Raw genomic sequence first — 25,208 nt, forward strand, 5'->3', positions numbered from 1 at the left:
TATCACTTACGAACTGTGTGATTCACTTGAAGGGGGTAGAGACTTTCCACCCCGTAACTGACGGTGTTCACTTGGATCGTGTATTTCTCCCCCGGCGTCATATCCGCCACCTCGGCCTCCGTCTCGCGAACACTGGGCAACTTCACCCATCTAGGGTCGTCCTCTGTCCGATATCGTATCGAAAACTCGGAATACAAGGAATCCGTAGGCGCCTCCCAACGGACCACCACAGTGTTCCCAGTCGTCACTTTCTCGATGGTTAAATTCTTTGGCGGATGGGGCACTGTTTTTATTCGGACAAACGTTGTTAAGGATGCAAAACGTGTAAAGTATAACTCGTTCACCGATGGAAAGAAGCGAAGTAGGAGCGCCTATTCCCGTCTCAGACGATTTGTTGACAATCCTGATGGCATATGTATTATATAGTAGTGGAAGAGTTGCAATTCGAATATTCAAAATCGTAAAAATTATTTTCGTTTATCAAGTCACGTCAAGGATAATCTATAATAGCGTATTAGCTCATTATTATTTTAGCTACTCGAATACAAAGTTTATAAATTACTGTTCACAAATCATAATTAACATATTACGAGAAATAAACAAATTTTAAAACACTCTGAATTCTATGCCTGATGTATAGATATAAATATCTATTGTTCACCGTTGAAAAGAAACGTGAAAACGTAAGAAGGGTCCTTTGCTAAGATCTCCACTTCAGACGCTTCGTTGCATAACAATGAAAAAGCTATAATTTGAATATTCAAGATCGTAAAAATTATTTTCGTTTATCAAGTTACGTCAAGAATAATCTATAGTATAGTCTAGCTTATTATCATCTTAGCTAACATTAGCTCGAACACAAAATTTATAAATTATTGTTCACAAATCATAATTAACATATTACGAGAAATAAACAAATTTTAGAACACTCTGAATTCTATGCCTAATATATAAATATAAATATCTATTGTTCACCGTTGAAAAGAAGCGCAAGAAGGGTCCTTTGCCAGGATCTCCACTTCAGACGCTTCGTTGACGTTGCATAACAATGAAAAAGCTATAATTTGAATATTCAAGATCGTAAAAATTATTTTCATTTTTCAAGTCACGTTAGGATAATTTATATCTAACTTATTACTATCCTCGAACACGTTTATACAAATTAAACTATCGTTACGAATCGTGAGAGATAAAAAAAAATTTTTATGTCGCATCGATAGAATATTCTGGCCTCTATGCCTATATCAATACGTCGAGATTTAATTACGGATCGTCTTTTTGATACACACGCATACAGAGACGTATCGAATTAGGTTAGAATGAAAAATATGCGTTTCCTTTCGAATCATAGACTCGTTTCCATCGGTGAACTTTTTCCAAACTACTTCATTATCCACGATCGTTCGTTCTCGATCGAAGATTTAAAGAGATCGATCCACTCACGAACAGCTTGAAAATAATCGTGAGGTTCGCTCCTGAGCCCGTGGCTAATGGCGAAAACTTTGACCTCGTAAGCCGCCCCGGGGTAGAGGTCCTCGAGAACTATGTGGGATTCCGTGGTTAACGTGGTCGCGCTCTCCCCGGTGTCGTTCCTGTTGTGCGTCACCTCGAATTTCTCTTGCCTCGAGTTAACGTCGCTCTTCCACGAGATGTTCAGCCCCATCTCGGTCGGCTTCAGATCTTCGATTATCGGGCTCGAGGGCCGCGTCACTTGGTACAGCACGGTCTCGTTCGATTCCACCTTGTTGCTAATCGCCTGCACGATTATCGAGTAATTCCTGCCTGGCAGTAAAGCTTCCAACGTGACCTGAAAATTGCAAAAGATGTTATTAAACGAGTATTAAAATCTCAGACGATTCTGCATAAGTTCCAAATTAATTACGAGGAGTTATAAGTTAATATATATCATTATTCTTAATTAAAATGAATATATATTGCATAAGCAAATAAATTGTGAATCACGTTTGAATTATAAATTTTTAAAGTTTCTAAAAAATTGGTAGAAAGTAATGATCAAATAAATTTTTGCACTCAAGTTTAAACAAACGTAAAAATAATAATTATATCCTTCTTTAACACTTTCGCTTCACAATCCTCTTCGCATTCCTTTAACGTGATAAATCCTGAATTTCGATCGATTTGCATTTGTTAAAATAAAAGAAACACTCCCACCTTGGTCTTATCAGTTGTCAACATGTTGCTATCACCGCCGATCGTAGTTTCCACTTCGTGATACTGAAGCTTGTAACTGTCCTGGGTACTCGAGTTCTCCGGGTGCCAGGAAACTTCCACCATCCCTGTTTTCTCGTCGATCACCGCGCTAAGATCGCGCACCGGCAACGGTTCTAAAATTATCGTAGAAAAATTTTACGAACGTTATCACGTCACCAGTCAATAAATAAATTCATCGAATGAAAAATCATACACCATTTCTATTGCCATCGAACGAAACGAGTTAATTTATCGAAGAAGAAGCTGAATCGATGTATATTACAATAACGTATAATTATAATTATATATGTATATATATATAATAATTAATATTATACTTTAATTAATAATAATATTATAAAATTAACAAAATTAGATAAAGATATAGAGTTTAAATAAAATACTAATATATTGTTATAGAATTTAAAGTTCACTGAAATTTTATACGTAGTTTTATTATTGAATGTTGCCAACATATACTTCAAATGTTTTGTAAACAGATAATTAAATATATTCATTCAGCTAAACCCGTACATTTTCATTTACTCGAACGAACGTTCGATTTTCACTGCCCGATCAACACACATATATAAACGGGATCATTAATTTTTGAGAGAGCGACTCACTCAAAGTAACGTCCCCGTTAGCCGGCCAACTGGTAACCTTGCCCGAGACGGTCTTCACCACGACCTGATAAGTTTTCCCCGGCTCCAGGTCCTTGAACTCCCACTTGCTCTCGTCGTCCCTGTTCCTCGTAACGGGGGCGAGCCTTTTGTTGCCCCCCAATGATATCTGATACTTGTCGAATTCGGACGTTCCCTCGGGCGGATTCCAGAAGACGCGGAACGAGGTGGACGTTATCGAGGGCTTGTCGAAGGTGACGTTGAGGGGTCGCAACGGCACCGTTCGATACTGAGCCGTGGTCGGGGTCGAAGTCTCGTCCTCCGACACCGTTTGGACCGAAATATTGTAAGCTCTGCCTGCGGTGAAGAGAAGGATACACGCGAAATTAAAAAGAAAGAAAAGAAAGAAGGAGAGGAGAGGAAACTTTCGTATCCACCCTCGTGAAACGTTGTTACGTACATAATGGATGATAAAATGATTCCATCATTTTCGAAAAATAACTTACCAGGAACGAGCCCTTTGAAGGCGGCCTGTGCAGGCCCGGGGGGTTCCCCTTCCTTCTCCACGTAAAGAACGGATTCTATGGCATCTGCGGGATCTATACTAACTTTATAATGGGTGTAAATCCCGGCAGGATAGGGAGGCTGCCACAGGACCAATAAGGTCGTCTCGTTTCTGAACCATACGATGAACTTGCCCGGTGTGTTCGGCTCTAAAAAAGATAGAAAAAAAAAATAAATAAATAAAAATCCACTGCACCTTACGGGGCTATCAATATTTATTTTTAATAAATAATATTTTATAATTAGGGCCCCTCATCAATATTTAATCACTCCCCTAGAAATTTCTGAATTTACATTTTACAATCAAACTCGAAAGTAATCCAATTACAAACGAATTAAACGAAGCTAGAGGAAAAAAAAAAAATAACCGTTCATTCAATTTAGGGAACATGGTCGCTTCCAACAACTCGTAACGAAAATTCATCGATCAATTCTTTCATTCAAATCAAATATATATATATATATATATAAATAACAAATACCAAAATCTCACGAAACTCTCGCGTTTGACATTTCAGACTTGGATTAATTATTAATTAATTATTCCATCACCGTTCACGTTGCCAAATTTCAACAACAACGAGGAGGGATCGATACTCACTGGTGGTGAAATTCCTGCTCGTGTACGCGACGCTCTCCTTGGTGTCCAACACGGTGAACAGTTGGAGGGAGTACGTGGCCCCTGGTATGAGGTCGCGGAGCACGTATGGGACAGCGTCCGCCGGTATGACGCTTGTCTTCGGATTCCCCGTGTCGCTGAAACTTTGCACCCTTAACCGGAACCCGGAATAATTGCCCTGGGCAGGCGGCGCCCAGTAGACTATCGCCGTCTTCCCATTTCTCACCGAGACGGTGAGGTTCGAGGGAGGATCCGGGGCTGAAAAACGTAATTCGTCAATTCACTTTTCGAATTCAATTCAATCCGTCGTTCCAAGTAATTCGGGATTAAGGAAACGCGATTAAGAACGAAGTTAGAAGTTTTAATGCCGTCTCCATTATTATTGTTATTATTAGTGTTATTGTTACATGGAGGATGGAATATATTGTCGAGTTTTTAGTGGTAACGAAGGTAACGAGTTGAAAGATGTAATTTAAAGTAATTGAAAAGGATTTTTATTCGTAGTGTGATTGGCTTGATTCGAGAAATTTTGCGTAAAGAGAGAGAGAGAGAGAGAGAGAGAGAGAGAGAGAGAGAGAGAGAGAGAGAGAGAGAAAGCAGTGTACTCGGTTGAGTACAATCTCTCCTTTCCTACGAAGCGATAATATTGTGATTGGAAGGCAAACAAAGTTCGTGAAAAGCATTCTTCGAGTTGTTAATAGTCGCCTGTTAACAACAAGACAAATGAATGCACAACATGTTTTCCAATCAAAGATTTCAACAAAATTGATATTCGCTCGAAACATCGGAACAGACATCAGACGATTAGCTTTTTTTTCAAATTGTTATGCATTGTCGGGATAAGAAACGATTCAAACATCTGCAAGTTTTCATCGACAAATGGTAACACTTAATCGAACGTATTTCTTTTCTTTCTTCTTTTTTTTTTTTTTTAACTCTTAATTAATTTAACTTTTAATTATTCTTTCTAAAAAAAAAAAAAAAAAAAAAGAACCAATTATACATGTAACAATTATTCACGTAACACTTACCCGTAGTTATGGACGCGGTCCATGTTAGCCAATCGTGGAGGCTACTGTTGCTATAGTACAACCAAAATTCGTATTTGGTTCCTGGCAGGCCGTCCTTGAATTTTATCACGTCACCTATGTCGATGGCGGCTATGGTGGTGTTGGGCGGTGGATAACCGACTGCAGGGCTGTAGTCCAAACGGTACCAAGAACCTCCCTGGCTCAAGTTTCCTGGTATCTCGATCGCGAGGTCTGCCGAATACGTGACCTGAAAATAATACGTGGTTTGTTAACAATTTTCATATACACCAACCAATTTCGATCGATAAAACAGATTGGTATTCCGTTAAGCCAAGGACAAAGACGGGATGGAACGTGTAATTTTTCGCGTCAAGCGTGTTTATCCTGTACGTGAGAGCGAGCGATCAAGCGTGATTAAAGTTGCGCGAAGGTGGGTCAAATGACACGGGAACGTGCGGTTCAGAAGTAAATTATGATTGACGTCAGCAGCGAGCAACGATACGAGCCTCGATTCTCTCTGCCGTTCGAAATGCTGACGCGAATATTTCGCGTGCCACGCGCGAAGATTAAGATTAGTTGAAAATCATTGTCATCGCGATTGATAAAAATTTTATCGTTAAGCTATGTGTAATCGTCTTGTCGATCTTGTCGATAACGCGGCGAGATTTTAAAAAGTGAACGATGGAGATACGATGCATCGAGATAATCGCGGGCAAATAATAAATCGAAATCGTACGAAAGAAAATGTTTTATATTGTTGTATATATATATTGTTGTGTAGCGGTACAGGGAATTCTATACCACAACGTAACGGTAATCGAAGACATATTTCCCATGATAAACAATTTCAGATTTCACGCGCGCCTTTTGTGACAATAATACGATTTATAACGGGTAAAATAAGGGGGAGGGAAAAAAGGGAATCGCGGGGACAGTTAGCCAAGACCGATTTTATACATTCCCGTTACAAGCTACTGGCAAATATCCAAATAGAAAGTGTACAAAACGCTCTAGCGTGAAAAGGTGGAAGACCTTTCGGTGTAATTCATCGATCCATAGCGGAGGAGTTTTTAAGGCCAACCTTGATCTTCTCTCTCATCGCTATTTCCAGCTGAATCCCGAAATGTGAAATTCGTTGGTCGACGAAAAATTATATATTCTTTCGAAGAATAATTTTTCTAAAACGATCTCGTTTCGAATTAATCCGTATCGTGATTTTAATTAAGATCTTACGAATGCGAGATTCCTCGTTCCAATCGTTAGAGAATCAACATTCTAAAATCAATTTTCTAGAAAAAAAAAAAAAAAAAAAGAAAAGAAAAGAAGAAGAAGAACGCGCGATAAAATTTAAAATCACCTTTTCACGAGTATTCAAATTCTCGGTATCTTTCATCGCTGAATATTCATCACGCACCAGGCCTCATTACTTTAAAGACTAACGAGCGTTTTTTTTTTTTTTTCTTTAATTGCTATATCTTCCCTGCCGTATCGAACAATAAAAATTGAATTCGAGGAATGCGATTCTCTTATCTAATTTAAAAATCGTCTCACGAGAGTGTTATGGACGGCGATATTTATAGCCATGAATCCTGATGGAGTGGCGTTGCCGGTACGTATGTACACGGTATGCCGGAAGCGACGAGACAGACGTGGGAAAGAGGCGCACCGCAAATCTATAATGCCGTTACTCACCCGTAACACAACAGTCTGTACCGGACAGCGAATGTATATTAAAAACGATATCAATTTCGCCCGCCATCTACACTACTCGCGAAGGAAACTACATTTTCCATCACGATTTCGATCATACTTTAAAACTATATTGCACGTACGCGTATGCAAATAAAAAGATATTAATTTTAATCTTTAAACCAATTTTTTGAAAGTGTTACATATATGTAAGAACAAGAATACTCGTTCGTCTATCGCTTAATTTGATAATGTTATATATATATATATATATAGCTAGACACAATTAATATACCCTAACATCTAATTAAAAAGAAAAAGAACGAGGATACTTTTCATTCTCTCGCTTAATCCTAAAATTATACGACCATCTTTGAATCAATTGTTCGATAATGTTACATATATATATATATATATATATATATATACACAATTAATATACTCTAACATATCTAATTGAAAGAAAAGAAAAAGGACGATTTTCGTCCTCTCGATTAATCCTAAAATTATACAAATAAAAAGAAAAGATGGATATTAATTTTAATCTTTAAACCAATTTTCTGAAAGTGTTACATATATGTAAGAACAAGAATACTCGTTCGTCTATCGCTTAATTCGATAATGTATATATATATATATAGCTAGACACAATTAATATACTCTTTGAAATTGAAAGAAAAGAAAAAGGACGATTTTCGTCCTCTCGATTAATCCTAAAATTATACAAATAAAAAAGAAAAGATGGATATTAATTTTAATCTTTAAATCAATTGTTCGATAGCGTTAAATATACAGCTAGATACAATTAACATACTCCAAATGAAAAAGAAACAAAACGATACTTTTAATACTCCCATCATTTCGATCTCGACTACACACGTAAAATCCCAAACAACAAGCCACTCGATCACCCTCCTATCGGATGCGCATCGATACCACCCTCCTACAACGGAGGAGAGCACAGTCTATCGAATCATACCACCCCCGGAATCGCGTCCCCCGACATCGGTAGCATCAACGCAATATTCTCGAGAACGCCTTCGTAATACCAATTTCTTGCCTCGTTGCCTCCCTTCTTCTCCTCTCCTCCTCCTTCTCCTCCTTTCCCTCCCTCCCCCTTCCCCATTTCTACCTCCACCCACGCGCCACCCACCCCGAAAGAAAGATTCCGCGCGACAAGTTTCTCTGATTTTCGAAAGATCGCGTCTGCGGCGGCCTACGTCGAAGCGGCTCTTCCTACATCCGCTCGCGACGACGCCGCCGCTGCTGAGGTGCATATCGATCCCTCGTCCACCATCGTCATCCACCCCTCCCGCCGAATCCGCGCTCCCTTTTCCTCCTCGCCTCGCTATTTCCATCGCGTCGCCGTCGTGATCGTGGTCGTGGTCGTGGTCGTGGTCGACGTCGGCAACACTCCTAATTGTACCAAGAACGCCGTGGAATAGCTGTGCAAACCCTTTGCTGGGTCATGCCCCACGTGTACGTGTGCACGCGTAGACGAGGAGGGGGTGCGTAGGAGGGGTTGAGCGGAGAATTTCATTGGAACGCGGCCGAGGGGGAGGGGGTGGAGTGCGCCGAGAATTATTTTCCACGCGTGCATTGCCGGTGATTAAGCGCGGTCGTGTGTGTGCGCGCGCGCGCGTGTGTGTGTGTGAGGGAGGCTTTTCGACTGTTCAAGTTTTATATATGTCGACCGATGGGTGCTCGTTGCAGAAACGAGCGACGAGCCCCGCCCTCTCCCTCCCTCTCTCTCTCTCTCTCTTTCTCTCTCACTCTGTTCTCGTCGCAGAGCTAGGCGAAATTGGAAAAGGCTTCGCGCAAAAGTAACGCTTTTCAACGTTGTTTCTCCAAAGAAGGATATCTCGCTCTCTCTCTCTCTCTCTGGCTTGCTTTTTTCTTTTTTCGTTTATGAAACGTTAGGCAGGTGGAGAGGGGTGTTTCTTCTTTTGGGGTGCTCGTTAGGTAAATGCTGTCTGCCACCTTGTGCACCTTCCTCCACACAGTGGAAATCTGATCGACGTTTTGGTGGGTTATTTTTGGGGGGGTGTTACATTCGGATAAAGAAATTTTGTAAGAATCGAGGTTTTTAATATGGGAGTTTTTTAATTAACGAAAGGATGCTAAAGGAAGAAGCGATCGATGGAGAGGATTTTATGCGAATTGCGTGAAATAATTACAGGAGTAGCAAGTAAATCGTTACCCTTCGTCCATGCATTTTCAATTAAAATACCAATTTAATTGGCGTTAACTGAAAATTTAAGAAAAAAACCTCGGATGCAAAATAATATTTATAATACTGTTGTACATGCTTATCAATTTAAGAGATTATCTATATACGGATACTTATTTAACGTAATTCTAACGGATACGTTTTTAATTAATGAAAGTTTAAAGGATGGCGAATTGAACGAGCAAGGAGACGTGGCAACACGCGTAAATCGATGCGATTTTTCAATTAAAATTACGATCAATCGTAAAACATTGGATACAAATGAATTTGCAATTGCGCGTTTACCGCAACGCGATTATCGATCCAACTTGAAAAATATAGATATTATTCAATTGTTTAAAAGAGAAGAAAAATTCAACGCCCATCGTTGAACACCGTAAAGCTAAATCAAATCGTCACACGCGCCAAGTGATTTTCATACAATGCACGAGTATATATATATATGTATATATATATATATGAAATTAATTAAAAATGAATTTATTAATAAAATAAACAAATAAAAAATAATTAAATATATGAAATAAATAATAAATCAATTTATTGGTATTATTTGTGGAATTAAATTTCATTAGAAGTAATTTTAAATACTATATTTGATTTAAAAGATCAACTCTTAAATTTCAGACATCTAATGAAATTTTAAAAAATAATTTTTAGAAAAATTTATTTTAGTTTGACAAACTAATGTTATTATTATTAACTAATTTTTTATATTTGTTTATTAATTCAATTTAGGAAAAAATTGAATGAAGTTGTGAATGAAGTATATATATATATATATATATACATATTGGATCGTTCGGTTAACGAGATTCCGATAACGCGATTCTTCCAATGGCCTCCGCTATCCGGGGTCATCCCGCCACGAACAGGAACGGAAACTCTTTTATAATCGGGCATTTCTGCTGTACAACATATCCAATACGAGAGAATATGAGAGCGCGCGGCTACGATACTATAAATGTATACTATAAATACCACAAAGGTTTATGCCTCTTTGCCATTGACTGGCGGCCTCGTCTGGTCGCGTGTCGCTGTATCGTGATCTAGATAGGCAATATCGCAATAGGCAGAAATTGCTACAATTCCACTTTATGTAACGCTGTTACGTATCTATCTGGACTATATATAGGCGATATTGCGGGATAATTATTCCCCAATTTGTACTTTACGTTTTTCACGATTTTGAATTGCGTTTGCGAAAAGAAATTAAAAGTGAAAAAAAAAAAAAAAAATAAAAATCTGTTGGAAACGATCCCTCGAAGCGGTGTTGACATTTCTAAAGATCACGTAGCGAACGAAGTAAGGAGAAATAAATAAATAAATAAAAGAAGGAGAAAAAGAGAGAAGAACAAGTGGTTGTGCAATTGAAATCGAGAGAACGAGCTCGTGAATGTATAAAATCGGTAATCAAGCGTGATAATATTTCTGCGACATTTCAAACGTGCCTGAGCAACGGGTGAGATCGTTTTACGTGTATTGGTTGTACACCTATCGTAACACGGTATCGCGATTACATTAGGAATTTAGGCGATCGAGCTCAGCCCGTGATTAACGTACTGTTCGATCAACGATAGCCGCGATCCTACGCGATCCTACTCCACCTATGCAAATTTTTCCCCCCGAATGTGAATTTTTTTTTTTTTTTCCTTTATAGCTCCTCGAAGCGAGGTATTCGGTTACGACACCTGTGGGCAAGCTTTTGCCTGTTGCGTGAAGTAAAGAGGAATACGCGCGAGCGTGAGTGATGATTAATCATCGTGGCCACAAAAGAAATGAAAAACGAACGATCTTATCGATGAGTTAATAACGAAAGAGTTATTGTAATCCCGTCGAAAGATATTAAAATGACTGAAGGATAATATCAGGAAAAATTTCATATCGCGGAGATTGAAGGGAAGGAGGACGATGTAAAAGTTTTAGCAGCAAGATAGCAAGTCTATCTTCTTTTCAAGAGGAATACTCGATGAAAATGCGGATTTGCCGCTCTAACAAGTGGAACGTTTAACCGTTACGATACGGTTGCGACAAAAGGGCTTTGTGACACCCCACTCCTTTGTTCCGAAAGGAAGAAATTAACGTTGCATCGCGAAAAACTTTATACATATATATATATATATATATATATATACGTTACAACTGTATACGCCGCGGGTAATAAAAAAAATAATACAATTCAACGTTACTTACTTTCACTCCGATTCACTTTTCAAATCCATCTTCCTCGAACCGCGCAGACCAATGACGAGAGGGAAAAAATTCAACAACGTTACGGATAAAATTACTTTCATGATTTATCGTTTCGAAAAGCAAATAAAATAATCGCCAAACGATCGAGATTGTATATACGAATATACATATAATATGAATTATTATAAAGATCCCGAAACACTCTCTCTGTCTCTCTCTCTCTCGATTCGTTAAAAAAAATAAGAACAAAGTAAAATAAAAATGCTAGTCATTCATCGCCGGTTGGCTCGTGGATCGCGTCACGCGTACAAAATACCTCGTGAACACGTACAAGTACTTTGGATTACACGAGCGAAGGGAGGACGTGTATGATAACGTCGATGAATGCCGCGTCGTGAAATTCCAAAGCGGCTCGTGCACGCTCGTGCACGCCTCTCTCTCTCTCTCTCTCTCTCTCTCTACGGAGAGAAAGACGACGGTCTTTGGGCGGAACGCGAATCGTCGGAGCTCACAATCGAGAGCGACGGTGCGAATAGAGACGCGTTGGCCGGTCCGCCGTTTAACGAGATAAATCATAATGGAGCAGAGGGTACAACACAATCTATTCGTTACGCCGCCACCAGCCGCGTGGCGACTAAAAATACCACGAGAATTCACGCTCCAGCTAGAGCGCGTATCGCGACCACGTTTCAACCGGGTGTTCTTCCGAACGTTGCTCCAATGGGGCAGTGTGATTGTGTTTATGACGTGTATACAGATATATACGGGGTGGGAATTCGTTGAGATCTCAACATCCTCTTCTTTTTTTTTTCTGCTACGATGAAGATATATTTCGAATATATTTCGAAGAAAGCGTGTACGGTATTTGGATACGTTATACTTTTGTTATGGGAATAACAACGAACGTTCATCGTCAAGGAATTTGGTTTTCTTAACTTTACTTTTTAGCCATAATTCCGGTAAATTCACGGTGGAGAAATTTAGCAGCAAGTATTTATTATAGCGCTATAGGTAGAGTAGAGTATCTCTATGTTGACAAAGTTGAAAATAGTCGTCGTGTATTCGATATTTTCTTGATATTTTAGTGAAATTGTTTGGTAAAATTCTCGTGGAAAGATATATGGGGGCATACGTAAAGGCTGTCAATGATTACTCTTAATTCCTCTTAACTTGCGCCAACTAGTTCTTCAGACACGTTTCAACAATGTAGAATAACACTTGTGAAGTTAAGTGTTCCCTCGTGCAACATGGTTCTCTAATATAATAGCAACAATGGCAATAATATTCCTCTTCTATAACCAACCTTGCCCTACACCCTTTAAATAATAACAATTACCATTAATTAACATTCTTAAAAATAATCAATATATTGTCAATCGTAATGCATTGCTATGAATATTATTCTCTATTCAAATCCTCTCCAAACTTACTTTACTTATAATAATAATAATACTATCAATATATCTAAAAATACATTACTCTGAAAATTTCAATTGAATACTCGCTTACTTTATTCATAATAATAATAATAATTACCAATCTACTATCAACATAAAAATAATATACCATCTTAATAATACATTCGATTATTACCATCTTAATAATACATTCAAATCGATTCAATCTTCTCTATAACCTTCTGGTAACATAACTTTTATCTAATATCACTATGCCAATCTCTATCAATGCCTATCATTGAAATATGTTAAATATATAAAAATATATTAGACAGATATCATATTATCCTCTAATAAGGAACGATCACATCCAACTTCAAAATTTTCAGCCATGTGTAATAAAATTATAGATTTTAAATTGAATCGTTGAATCCAAATCTAAATCACCATGCCAATCTCTGTCAATGCCTATCATTGAAATATGTTAAATATATAAAAATATATTAGACAGATATCATATTATCCTCTAATAAGAAACGATCACATCCAACTTCAAAATTTTCAACGATACTGTATGATGAAATTGTAGATTTTAAATTGAGTCGTTGAATCCAAATCTAATTTATTTCCATCTAAACTTTCAACCGTTAAAGTATCGTCTAATTCTATCTAATATCACCCTTTACTCTCACCCCACGCGCTTCCCTCATATCCATCCACTGGGATCCGCGCTTTGGGCAAGTCCGTTTCCGCTTTTTGTTACACGTGTCCAACCACCATCGTTTTCCTCCAATTTAAACCGCCTTCGAGGAAGTGACGCCGACGATCTCGTGACAAATCTCCTCGCGTGATATAACACCGCCTCGAGCACTATTATCTATCTATATACGATTAACATTGGTTACATAAGTGGCAGGCAGGTATCCACCGCGTATTCCTTTGGCCGAAGGAAGGTCAGATCGGAGGCGTTGCGCAATCCGTGACCGGATTTATCTTACCGGAGGATGAAAAATCGCGAGACGCAATATATCCAAATGGCCGAGTTAAAACTCGTGGAAATTTTCGTTTGAATCTAATTCGAAGAGCGAATTAGAGTTTGCTCGCAAAGAGGATGGACAAACTCGTCGCAGGAGAGTCAAGGCTAATGATAATCGTGCTAAAAATTTTGAACGATGCTACAAGTTTTAAATAAAATATTAAGAAGAATATTCTTCTTTTTTTTTTTTTTTTATTATTATTCCAGGAGGCAGGAAGAAAATTTTCCAAAGAGAAATCACCTTTATCTAATCTTGGTCGAGTTGCGAGAGAAAGTAGAGTGAAACAGAGTATCGAAGATTCTTTTCTCTTTTTCAGCTAACGAGAAGAACAACTATTAGAAACTTTAATTGAATATTATAAAAAGGAAAGAGATGGATCTTAATAAAATGAATTTCATAATATCAGAAGACGATATCTTTCGTTTATATCCTACGGATAAAATTTTCTTGCAAAAAAAAAAAAAGAAAAAAAAAATTTTTATATGGATTCGACGTGGCCTGATTCAAGGCCAATACACTTTGACACTCGGATCGTTTCTCGAATTCGTGGGATGAATTCAATATTTTCGTTTCGTTTCGTTTCGTTTCGTTTCTCTTCGGACGGATGAATCCCGAATCTCTAAATAAACTATACGTAGCATCCCTGCACGGAATGGATGAACCCTCGTAAACGGGAAGGTCTCGGGTTTGTCAAAGACAAACATCCTCGAGAAGAACAAGGAACGAGCGGTCCCTTTGAATTGAATTTCAGAGAGAAAGTCCTCGCCTTCGTGAAAATTTTACTAATAGGATGGATGGGAAAAGTGTACGGCACCATGGAGGAGGAGGAGGAGGAGGAGGAGGAGGAGGAAAAAATATCCCTTGCCAACTGGAAAAGTCAGATCGTTATTATTTAATGAGAACGCCTAGCGAATATTCCTTAGTTATAAATAAACACTAGAAGTGGAAGGGGAGGAAACGCTGAGGAATTTAACATCACGATAACTCGGATCCTTCACAATTGAATATTTTGCGATATTTCTTTCTCTTTGTTCTTTTTTTAAATTTAAAGAATTTGGCTCCCGTAAATTAAATATTTCGCAACAAATTTAAATAAAATTATTTTATACCGACCTTTTAATACAGTTTCAAATATTTTAATATATAATATATAATCGTGCCTTTTTAAGTAAAATCCAATAAAGAAAAGATTTTAAAGAATTTGGCTCTCAAAAATAACCCCATAATTGAATATTTCGCAACAAATTTAAATAAAATTATTCTATACCGATTTTTTAGTGCAGTTTCAAATATTTTAATATATAATATATAATCGTGCCTTTTTAAGTAAAATCCAATAGAGAAAAGATTTTAAAGAATTTGGCTCTCAAAAATAATCCCATAATTGAATATTTCGCAACAAATTTAAATAAAATTATTCTATACCAATTTTTTAATGCAGTTTCAAATATTTTAATATAATAATCGTGTCTTTTTAAATAAAATCCAACAGAGAAGAGACTTTAAAGAATTTGGCTTCCAAATAATTGAATATTTCGAACCAAATTTAAATAAAATTATTCTACATCGATCTTTTCAAATATTTTAGTTTCTTTTTAAAATCCAACATAAAAGAGACTTTGAAGAATCTAAAAATTATTCCATACCAATCTTTTAATACCAAATATTTCAATTCGAAATCTATCGATCGATTTTCACACGAAATTTCTCACTGATTAAAACCTGAAAGCAAAGATACTGCTTACCCTGGAATCTGTCCATACACACGAGACAATAATTCAACCCTTTTCCCAACGCCCCAGATCAATCTTAAAAGTAGCGGCGATTTTACGAACGAACCGAGTGCCACCCAATTAACGAAATTGAACAATCCAACGCTAATAACGAAATGGATGGCGAGACCGGATAATCGTTAAGGTCGTCGTCACGCGCATTTCGCGTGACGAACACTCCTTGATGGTATCGATCGTCATTGGTCACAACCGCTCTAACGAATCTGCCGGTAATCTTGGATTATCGTAATGGATACTCGTAATTGCCTCCACGCAGGATTATTACGCCAAACGGTGCAAAATTCTTTAATCGAACGGTGATTTCAATTTTAAATTCATTCGATCATGATCGTCGATCGATCAATTATTTTTCTTCTCGATCGGTAAAAAATAGATTTTTCAAAAACGTGGAACCAACGTGACACGGGACAACGTTCTCTCATCCCCTTTAAATTAAATTTTAGATTAATTTGCAACTCACTACTCAAATATTCAATAATCAAAAATTCATCGAATTTCCATCATCGCAAACATAACATTCCGATATAATGAAACATCTTCTCCCCGAAAATCGATTATCTCTCTCAACTCAAGATCTTATCGAAACCCAGCTATGTAAACGTAGAGAAAGATAAAGCGTGGTGAATCCTAGGCATTTAAATTCTCTTTACATCGGCAAATCAAAAAAAAAAAAAAATCAACAGCTTCGATCGAATCAACATATATATATATATATATATATATATAGAAGGCATTATCTATGAAACAAAGAGGAACGAACGATCGTCATCCTTCCTCGAAAACGATCTAATCTAACGATGCAATATCCTGACAACAGCTGAATCCAACCAGTAATCGTTTGGATAAGATCTGCATGCGCTTAACGATCCGACTTCCTGTTTACAAGATGCTCGATACGTTCCTGCCTAACTCTGTAACGCGACGCTTTACGCAATCGACGAATTCTCGGGGGAAGGGGAACAGAAAAAAAAAAAAAACAAAAAAAAGAAGAAAAAAAAAAAAGAGGAAGAACGTTGGAGAACAATAAAATTAAATTGCTGGAGGAGACTCTCCATTTAACCGTGCACATCGAGGAGACAAAAGAATTCTGACGACTGAATCGTTGATGTAATGAGAATTCACTTTTTCGCATCGTCCGGAACGCGCTTCTTTTTTCGAATCGATAGTGGGTTAAACACTCAGCTTCTATATTTTCTTCCTTCTTTTGTTTGTCCAACGATGGTCGAAGGGGAAAGAAAAAAAGAAAAATATGAACAAAAAAATATATTTCCATCGTTTCAACGACGTTCCTCCGTTTTCGTCGAGTCGAAAATTTCCTCTCGACAAATGGAGTTTCGAAAGATACAAATATTTCGTATTTTTCGTGTTATGCCGCGGGAAAGGAGTTCAAATTTTCATTTTAAATAACAAGATGCGTGATACACGTATCGAAAGTATAGCGAAAGAATCCATGGAAACAATACAGGGTTTTATATATTTTCAGATCGTTCGATTTTTTCAAACTTTTTCCCAAAAAATCGAGTAAAAACACTTTTCGAAATGCTGCAACTGGATCGAGTTGCGAATGCATATGGCCGTGTACAAATGGCTGGCGAAGTTTCGCCATTTCACGAAAATCCGTGGGAAAAGGACATTAACGGGAAGAAAAATAAAGAATTTCCTTCAAACTTCGATGGAAAAAGAACGAAGTGTGCACCAAGTCCGAGTGCTTCCGCGCATCCGACGAAAATGTAGAATTAGACTTGGTTTATTCTAAATATTCTCCACTCTTGCTCGTTCTTACTTATCAGAGAAAAATTATCTCCATGCAGCGAACAATATCGATACGATATTCTCAAGCAATGAGCGCATATCGAAAATCATTGTGGATAATGCGATTATCTTCGATATAAATAATAAAACAATCTTAATAATACAAATCAGAAAATTTCTAATTTTTTCACGCTCAGTGAAAAGAAACTTGCTCCTTGGCTTTAAACTGTGAACATATATATGGTGGGTGGGGGAAGAAAGAAGAAGAAGAAAAAAAAAAAAGAACTAAAGTTTGGATATACGAAGAGAAATGCATACGTTGCACGTTTCAATTCAAATGAAGCGGTTTCGTAGCTTTTGCGTAATTGAAGAATTTACGTAATTACGTTGTGTGCAACTTTTGAAACGTTGCACAGAAAATTTTCACATCGGGTGGTTAATTGATTTCCAACCGAAGATACAATCTTGCGTTACGTGCTCGATCTTGATATATTCCATCGACTTGTGATATATCCAATTTTCCAACGCGCAATTAGCAACTTTTCTTGCAATTTTTCTTTCTTTCTTTCTTTTTTTTTTTTTTTCGAACGAGGCGAATCATCTCGTTCGAAAAATTTATTTCCTTTATTTCGAAACGTTTCCTCCCCCTCCCCCTCTTTTCCGAACGAAACGTTGTTTCAAAGTAATCGGCAGTTCGATTAAGATAAAACTTGGGAACTTTGTAAGTTTAATAATCGTTTGACGCAATTACCACGAAGAGAGAAATTTGTGTTTTTCGCGATAAGTAAATTTACGCGGAACAAGATAAATGACACCGTTTTTTCAGTGTCTAATTTGCCTGCCCGGAGGGGGGAACTTTATTATATATATTATAAGTTTATTCCAAGTAATTATCTTGTTTGAGAAATTTCTCCCTTCTTAAAGATTACATTTAAAATTTCTAGGTAATAATAAGATAAATGAATTGTTCTAACGATAATTCGTTAACGAACCAACTTGTTTACTTTAATTTCGAGGATAATTTCAATATTATAGATAGATATCTGTTTGAAAAAAATGCGCGACAATAGATAAGCTATTTATGACATTTCGCGTATAGTCACTGTAGATACGATAAGAAAATGGTATCCAAAGAGACGTCATATTTTTCCTTTTCCTTCGAATCAAGAATAAATAACAATGAAATAATAAATCATAACGAAATAATAATAAAATATATATATATATATATATACGTTTCGAAAAATTGCAATGATAATCGTATCTCATTTTGCAATTACTGATTACGACTCGACTAGATCGAATAGACCGACGTACAATGTATCTTGGATCATATCGTAATCACGATGTTTTTCCATTCGCGCAATTATCGCGAGAATTATTAATCTCAGGTTAATTATCCTGATGATATTGTACACCTGCAAAACAGCGATAACCGGAAGCGATCTACGTTCTTGGAAAAACTAACTTAAAACGCAAACGATAATTACTGTCGGTCGTCCAAAGTGCAAGGGGATCACGTGCACGTTCGATCATTTCAACGACGAACCAGTTTCTTCCTCCACGCTCTTTTTCAATTATCGCGCAAACATATTATTTCTTCTCTTCTTCTTCTTCTTTTTTTTTTTTTTCCTTTCCTCTCCGTCAATTCCTTCCAACCCTTCTCTCCCTCGCCAGACCGCGATTTTTCCATTTTTATTTTATTTATATGTCCAAGTGCGACATCTTTCTCCACGCATCTTCTTTCCACGCACGCAAGTGTCCACAAGTTTCATAGGAACGCTTTCGACAGACGGCCGTTATGCTTGGTTATCGATTGCACCGTATTATACGAGAGCCCACGCGAAACTACGTTTCCAAGTGTCTGGGCGCAGTAGTAATTATGCACGATGCGCTATGCGTGCGACTCGAAGCGGGAGGCGAAGAAACCTTCTCTCGTGAAACGTCGCTTTTCATTCGATTCGATATCCGGTTTATGTTTCTTTCGCTTCGAGGAAAAGGGGGGGGGGGAAAGAAAAAGCGGAGAAAAATCAAGAAAGAATTCGAAAGAAAGAATTCGTTACCTTCGAAAAGAGATGAGTTGTCTGAGTCTATGAGTCTACTTTCTCTGTATGAAAAATAATTTTTTTCTTTTTTTTTTTTTTTTCAAATCATCCGTATCGATGACTCGTTTTGGAAGCGGTTTCAAGAAATTGTAAAATAGATTAGTGAAATTAGAAATTTAATGAATTCTCTCTCGACCGAGTTTGGAAAGTTTCACGTGATGACGTTTCACGTGAAAATTACCCTTCGTTGTCGTTGCAGGCTTTCACGATAAATATCACCCCATGACAAGGCAGATTGGGTAAATTAGTGGACAATGGAAAAACTATTCTAAGAACTATTCTTCTATTGGCCTTCCTTATTGGATTAGAAGAAATCTCATCGATGGTAAAACGAGCTTGTTTACGATGATACATTGATTTTTCTTTCAGTGTTATCTCTCGCTCGATGATTCTACTTTAAATGTAAATGGACGTTTGAAAGGAATATACTTTGCACTTTGTACAGATGAAAAGGAGAGAGAGAGAGAGAGAGAGAGAGAGAGAGAGAGAGGACTTTCTCCAAAATAAATTATACAAATATATCACGAGCGAGATGCTAGTTTTAAAGACAACGAGATAAGATAACGCGCACGATGCACGTGAGTTATAAATTAATTTTAAATTACCAGAAACTATTTCCATGCGAAAAAGGTTCCACGTTTTCGAAACTGTTAAAAGATGTTAATCTGGGTTAATTGCCTAGCAAGAATTTCACATCCCTTCGGAAAGGAAAAGCTGAAACTTTCGAAAGGAATAGGATTGAATGGAAAGAGGAGTTATATTATGAACAAGATTTTTTTTTTTTCTTATCTCGTTCACTGGGAAAAATAATTTATTCAGAGGAATGACAGAAGTAAAATCATCACTTTGCATTACAATAAGTCACATTGTATGCTAACTCATAGGAGATAATTCATGATGAAACAACTACTAAGCGAGCAGACAATGAATTCCATGGATTGTTTTACGATTACGAGAGGGGTGGGGGGGGACGAGTCGAGGCTTGAACGAGGCAAAGAAGATTGAAAAAGAAGAAAAAAAAAAAAATTAGAAAATAATTACAAATGATAAATTACACGAATAACATGATGGAATGAAAATTGTGTGCAAAGAGAGAGAGAGAGAGAGAGGAGGAGGAGGAGGAGAAACACGCGTTTCTTGCTAAACTTGAGCAAGAAAAAACGCAATAAAAAAGGGATGAAACCAAGCGACGTTTTCCCACGCGTTCAAAATCTCACCGCTCGTCAATTAACGCCTCATCGAAACGCGTCTCGTAAAACACACGTTAACACACCCTTAGAATTTTTATTTTATTTAGAGAATAATAATAATAATAATAACAATAAAAAGAGATAAATAAATAAAATATCATCTTATATCTCCAAATTATTCCATCTCCATTTCGACCGATTGTTTCGTGTCCAACTTCATAAATCGTATTTCTCATTGCGCAACTCAACAACCTATATATATATATATATATACATACATATATGTAGGCCTATTGTTCTTTCGAATCTGAAAAAGATCTTGTGAGAAAATTCCCACGACACAACGGTGGAAAATCGGTTGCGATTTTTTCCTCGAACCGAAACTTCCGCGATTGTGCTTGCGAAGGAGATCGAATCGCGGCCGATAAAAATACAAATGATGCGGCAGGGCACGCCACGTGCAACCAGAGGATCTTAGAATTCTGATGTCATTCGGTGGGGAAGAAAAGTAGCCAACTGGTTTCTTCGAACAACCGCCTCTTTTTCTCGCGTTTTATTCTCACGCGTACGTCACGCGTCCACGTTTAAACGATCTCTATCCTGTTTCTAAATTAGTCTTTTCACCCCTCACCTCCCTCCCTCCCTCCCTCCCTTTCCTTCTTCTCACCACGCCAATAAAACGCATCGCGATCAACAATTTTTCCAATTCCCTTTCCCGTCCACCAATTAAATTAAACTCGATCGCAATCGAGAACTTGCTTTTCCATTTATTTATGCAACTTTCCATTTTAATTTATAATTCATGCGAATATATATATATATATATATATAGAGAAAAAGAAAGAGAGAGAGAGAGAGAGAGAGAGAGATTGGATAATAAAAGATGGAAAAAAAAAAAAGAACGGTTGCAGCCCTTGAAGGCGGAAGTAAAAAAGTTACGCGATAATTGGAGCAAACGGGATACAAAATATCGTTTTCACATTGGTTGAAAAGTGAAAGTGGGAAGATTACGATTTAACCATAGCTTTGCAGAAGACTTATTTCGACGAGCGTATCAAACGAAACCGGATTCCTAGATTAATTATTATATAATTCGCCAGAAGATTGGCGACCACCGTTCAAATAGAAAGTTTCGTTCGAAGCGCAATTCTCGTGCGATTGGAACGAGACGAAAAACTTCCTTCGATAAAGCAATAAAAAAAAAAAGAAAAAAAAAGAAGAAGAAGAAAAAAAAGAAGAATTTTCAAGAGAGCGGAGAAAAAACTCAAAGTCTCATCTTCGGAGGAGAAACGAAAGGCGCGCGAAACTGATTCCTATCCATCCATTGAAACGATTCCGTTCGCGCCTCTGTTCGAAATCCCTAAACAATTTTCCACTATTTCCCCCGTAATTCTCTCCAATTATTCATCTCGATCTTTCTGGAGGACGCGTACGAGCGTAGCTCGCTCGTTTATCTTCTCCCGTCTGCTCTATTTTCGTTGCCGCATCCTCCCCCGGCTAGGGCCAGGATGCAAGCTCCGAGCCCACATCCGGATGCGAGAGAGAACAGCAGCGGAGCAACGAACGACCACGTGCACGACCACGCACGTCTGCACGTCTCTTGCCCTTCCAAACCATTTTCGAGCACGACCTAAGTTCCGCTGGAATACCAACTTACGATCCTCGTTTCCTGCCTCCTCCCCCCTCCCCTGCTCTCTCCCGTTGTTGTTCGTGCCGCTTTATTAGGATGTGGATCAATACGGAAATACGGATCATCCTTCCAATGAGAGACGAGATGCGCTTTCCTTTTTCTCCCGTATTTTTCGATACGATACGTTCAAGCGATTGTGAGGATTATTTTTTGAGGGGAGGATTTTATATCTCTCGAAAAATTTCTCGAGAAAGCGTCGGTAATATTGTAATAAAAATCGAAAGCGAAACTTTTCAAGTTTCGTTTCGAATTCTTCCCGAATAAAAAGTCTTAAGTTAAATTAATTAGAAAAAAAGAAGAGAAGAAAATTGCATTCCTAGCGATCCGAGTGAAGAATAATCGTTGCACACGGATCGTTCGTTTTTTTTCTTTTTTTTTTTTTTACTGTCCAAAGTAAAAGTTTCATATAAATACCTAATTCCCCATTTGTTTTTGCAACTTTCACCCATTATTTATCGACCGATTGGGCGATCTAAGCCTGAAAAGCGGTTTCGGTGTACGAAACGCGTTTCCAATCGTAAAATTCAACGACGGGCCAACGACGACCATAATCCCCGATAACGTGAAAGTTTCCATTTACAATGGATCGAGTGGAATTAATGGGAGAGGAGGAAGAAGGCGTGTTTGTTTGACTGGAGCGTGATGGCGGGTCTCGCGAATTTCTGGGTCACCGTCCCGGCCAGGTCGAAAACTTTTACGCGACACGCGAGCCAATGAATAAAGAGAACAGCTTTGTACACGCGTTGTCGTTACGCTAAATGCAAACTGATTGCTTGTCACATGCACGCTCGTTACTCGGAATACGGCCGGCAATATCGTTACAATTCGACGTGGCGATAACGTGGCACGGCTGAATCAGACCACGAATAAATTATACGAAAGGGAAATAATAATGCTAAGCCGGAGTGGAGGATAAAATATTTAACGTACGAAATTATCTTTCCACGCTTCGCGTTTCCTATTTTCCTTCCTCCTACCAACAGCTTACCTGCTCTCGAAACGAGTTTTATCGATCCGTATGATGTACACCTATATATCCTCGAGGATCGTTTCAACGAGCAAATCAAATCTTCCCGTCGAAGCGCACACCTGCGCTGTTTTTATCATCGAGAGAGAGTTCGAATCAGTTCGAGTTGGAGGAGGATAGCGGATGGATAGAGGAAAATCGATCGATCGGCGATCGAGGCGACTAAACATCACGCTTTCGTTCGGTTACGTTACTAAATTCGAATCTACAGGTATACGTTCGGTATTGGTATTGTTTGGGAACGCGAAAAATCATAAAATCAAAAGTATTATAAAAACCATTTAATAGAGAGAAAGTAATCAAGAGACGAAATTGTCTGGAAATAATTGCATCCATCTCCTAGAATTCCCAAGTACTCATAAATCAATTTATAATACAATACTGTCATAAAATCAGAAATACCGTAAAATCATAAACAACACAAACAATAACAGGTATCATTTAACCTGTGGAGGGTTGCGGTTCATCATTAAACGCGCATTCCACAAACTCTTTTTTTCCTTCTTCTTCTTCCTTCCTTCCTTCCTTCCTTCCTTCCTTCCTTTCTTTCTTTCTTTCTTTACTTCTGACGAACAATATTCATACCACTGTGCACAACTGTGACCGTAACGTCATTGCGACTGTAAAAATTTTATATCGGAAAAAATTGAAAAGTCGAGCCTCGGAAAGACGACGAACGACGCGTCGAAGACGAGTATGAGAACAAATCGCGGATCGAAAAAGGCTCGATCGATTTATCAAAAAAAAAAAAAAAAACAAGGGGAGGAGAGGGAGAAAAACCACCCTCAAACGTCGTTCACGGTAAATCGAATTTCTCCTTTGAGAGCACGAGTTTATTTTTACCTCGTCAAGGGGTGTCGAGAGCCCTCCCTCTCTCTCTCTCTCTCTCTCTCCGCAACCCTGGAAAAGGGTTCCCGCATTAGTGAGAAAACGTGTTTCCAACGCACATGGGGGCTTTCTTTTTTTTTTTTTTTTTTCACGTTGACCAACGGAACGCCCACGCTTCCACGCGTAACCCAACGTAACTCTTCTCTCAGGTCCATCAGAAACGCTCGCAAACGTTCGGTTTATTCGCGACCCATACGCGCGCAGGGGTCCTCGTAGTAAAGTGCTTAAATTAGCACGCGGTCATGAGCCCCGAATTCTGGGCCAATAATGTCACGGCTTTCTCCCGATCCCACCACCACCACCCAGCGAAAATACATACCGCGGACAATTTGCGCGCTACAGTGCTCGGCAACACGTTTGCATCATCGATCTATCTGCCCTCCTTCCACGGTTTTTCGAAATTCTTACCGAGTTCATTAAAAAATTAATATTCCTTTTTTATTGAAAGAGAGAAAGAGAGAGAAAGAGTGTCGATAGATATATTTTGAAAATTATCTTTTTAATTTCGATTTAATCGTTTATTTAAGAAAGGAAGATCGATCGAAACATGATCAATTTATTCGAAATGATTAGGAACGTTTGCATAAACCTATCTGCCCTCCTTTGACAGGTTTCCATAGTTTTATGAAATTATTATGGAGTCTACGAATTCTTTAAAAAATTAATATTGCTTTCTTATTGAGAGAGAGAGAGAAAGAGAGAGAAAGAGTGTCGATAGATATATTTTGAAAATTATCTTTTTAATTTCGATTTAATCGTTTATTTAAGAAAGGAAGATCGATCGAAACATGATCAATTTATTCGAAATGATTAGGAACGTTTGCATAAACCTATCTGCCCTCCTTTGACAGGTTTCCATAGTTTTATGAAATTATTATGGAGTCCACGAATTCTTTAAAAAATTAATATTGCTTTCTTATCGAGAGAAAGAGAGAGAGAGAGAGAGAGAAAGAAAGAAAAGTATCGATTAAGCGATAGATATATCTGGATATTCTGAAAATTATCTTTTTAATTCGATTGCATCGTTTATTTAAGAACGGAAATCGATCGAAACTTGATCAATTTATTCGAAATAAGCTAGTGTTCGGGAATATGTTTGCATGGATCTATGGTCTCCTTCGAGACGTTTCAATAATTTTTTTGAAATTTGTTTTACGGATCCACGAGTT

General features: G+C 37.9%; 1 protein-coding gene across 3 annotated transcripts in view; it reads right to left on the reverse strand.

Annotated features, from left to right (window-relative positions):
* Positions 1-25,208, reverse strand: part of LOC122710997 (tyrosine-protein phosphatase 10D) — a 43,038-nt gene that overhangs the window by 10,433 nt on the left and 7,397 nt on the right. For all 3 annotated transcript variants that reach the window (XM_043929349.1, XM_043929340.1, XM_043929332.1), the window contains exons 2-8: positions 5,049-5,295; positions 4,000-4,275; positions 3,341-3,547; positions 2,838-3,191; positions 2,173-2,345; positions 1,444-1,807; positions 11-283 (exon numbers count right to left, since the gene is read on the reverse strand). In XM_043929349.1, the coding sequence (XP_043785284.1) occupies positions 11-283; positions 1,444-1,807; positions 2,173-2,345; positions 2,838-3,191; positions 3,341-3,547; positions 4,000-4,275; positions 5,049-5,295 (1,894 nt within the window). The remainder of the gene's footprint in view (positions 1-10; positions 284-1,443; positions 1,808-2,172; positions 2,346-2,837; positions 3,192-3,340; positions 3,548-3,999; positions 4,276-5,048; positions 5,296-25,208) is intronic.

Source organism: Apis laboriosa, unplaced genomic scaffold (assembly GCF_014066325.1).
Source record: "Apis laboriosa isolate Shangri-la unplaced genomic scaffold, ASM1406632v1 scaffold10_cov145, whole genome shotgun sequence".
NCBI classification, from domain to species: Eukaryota; Metazoa; Arthropoda; class Insecta; order Hymenoptera; family Apidae; genus Apis; species Apis laboriosa.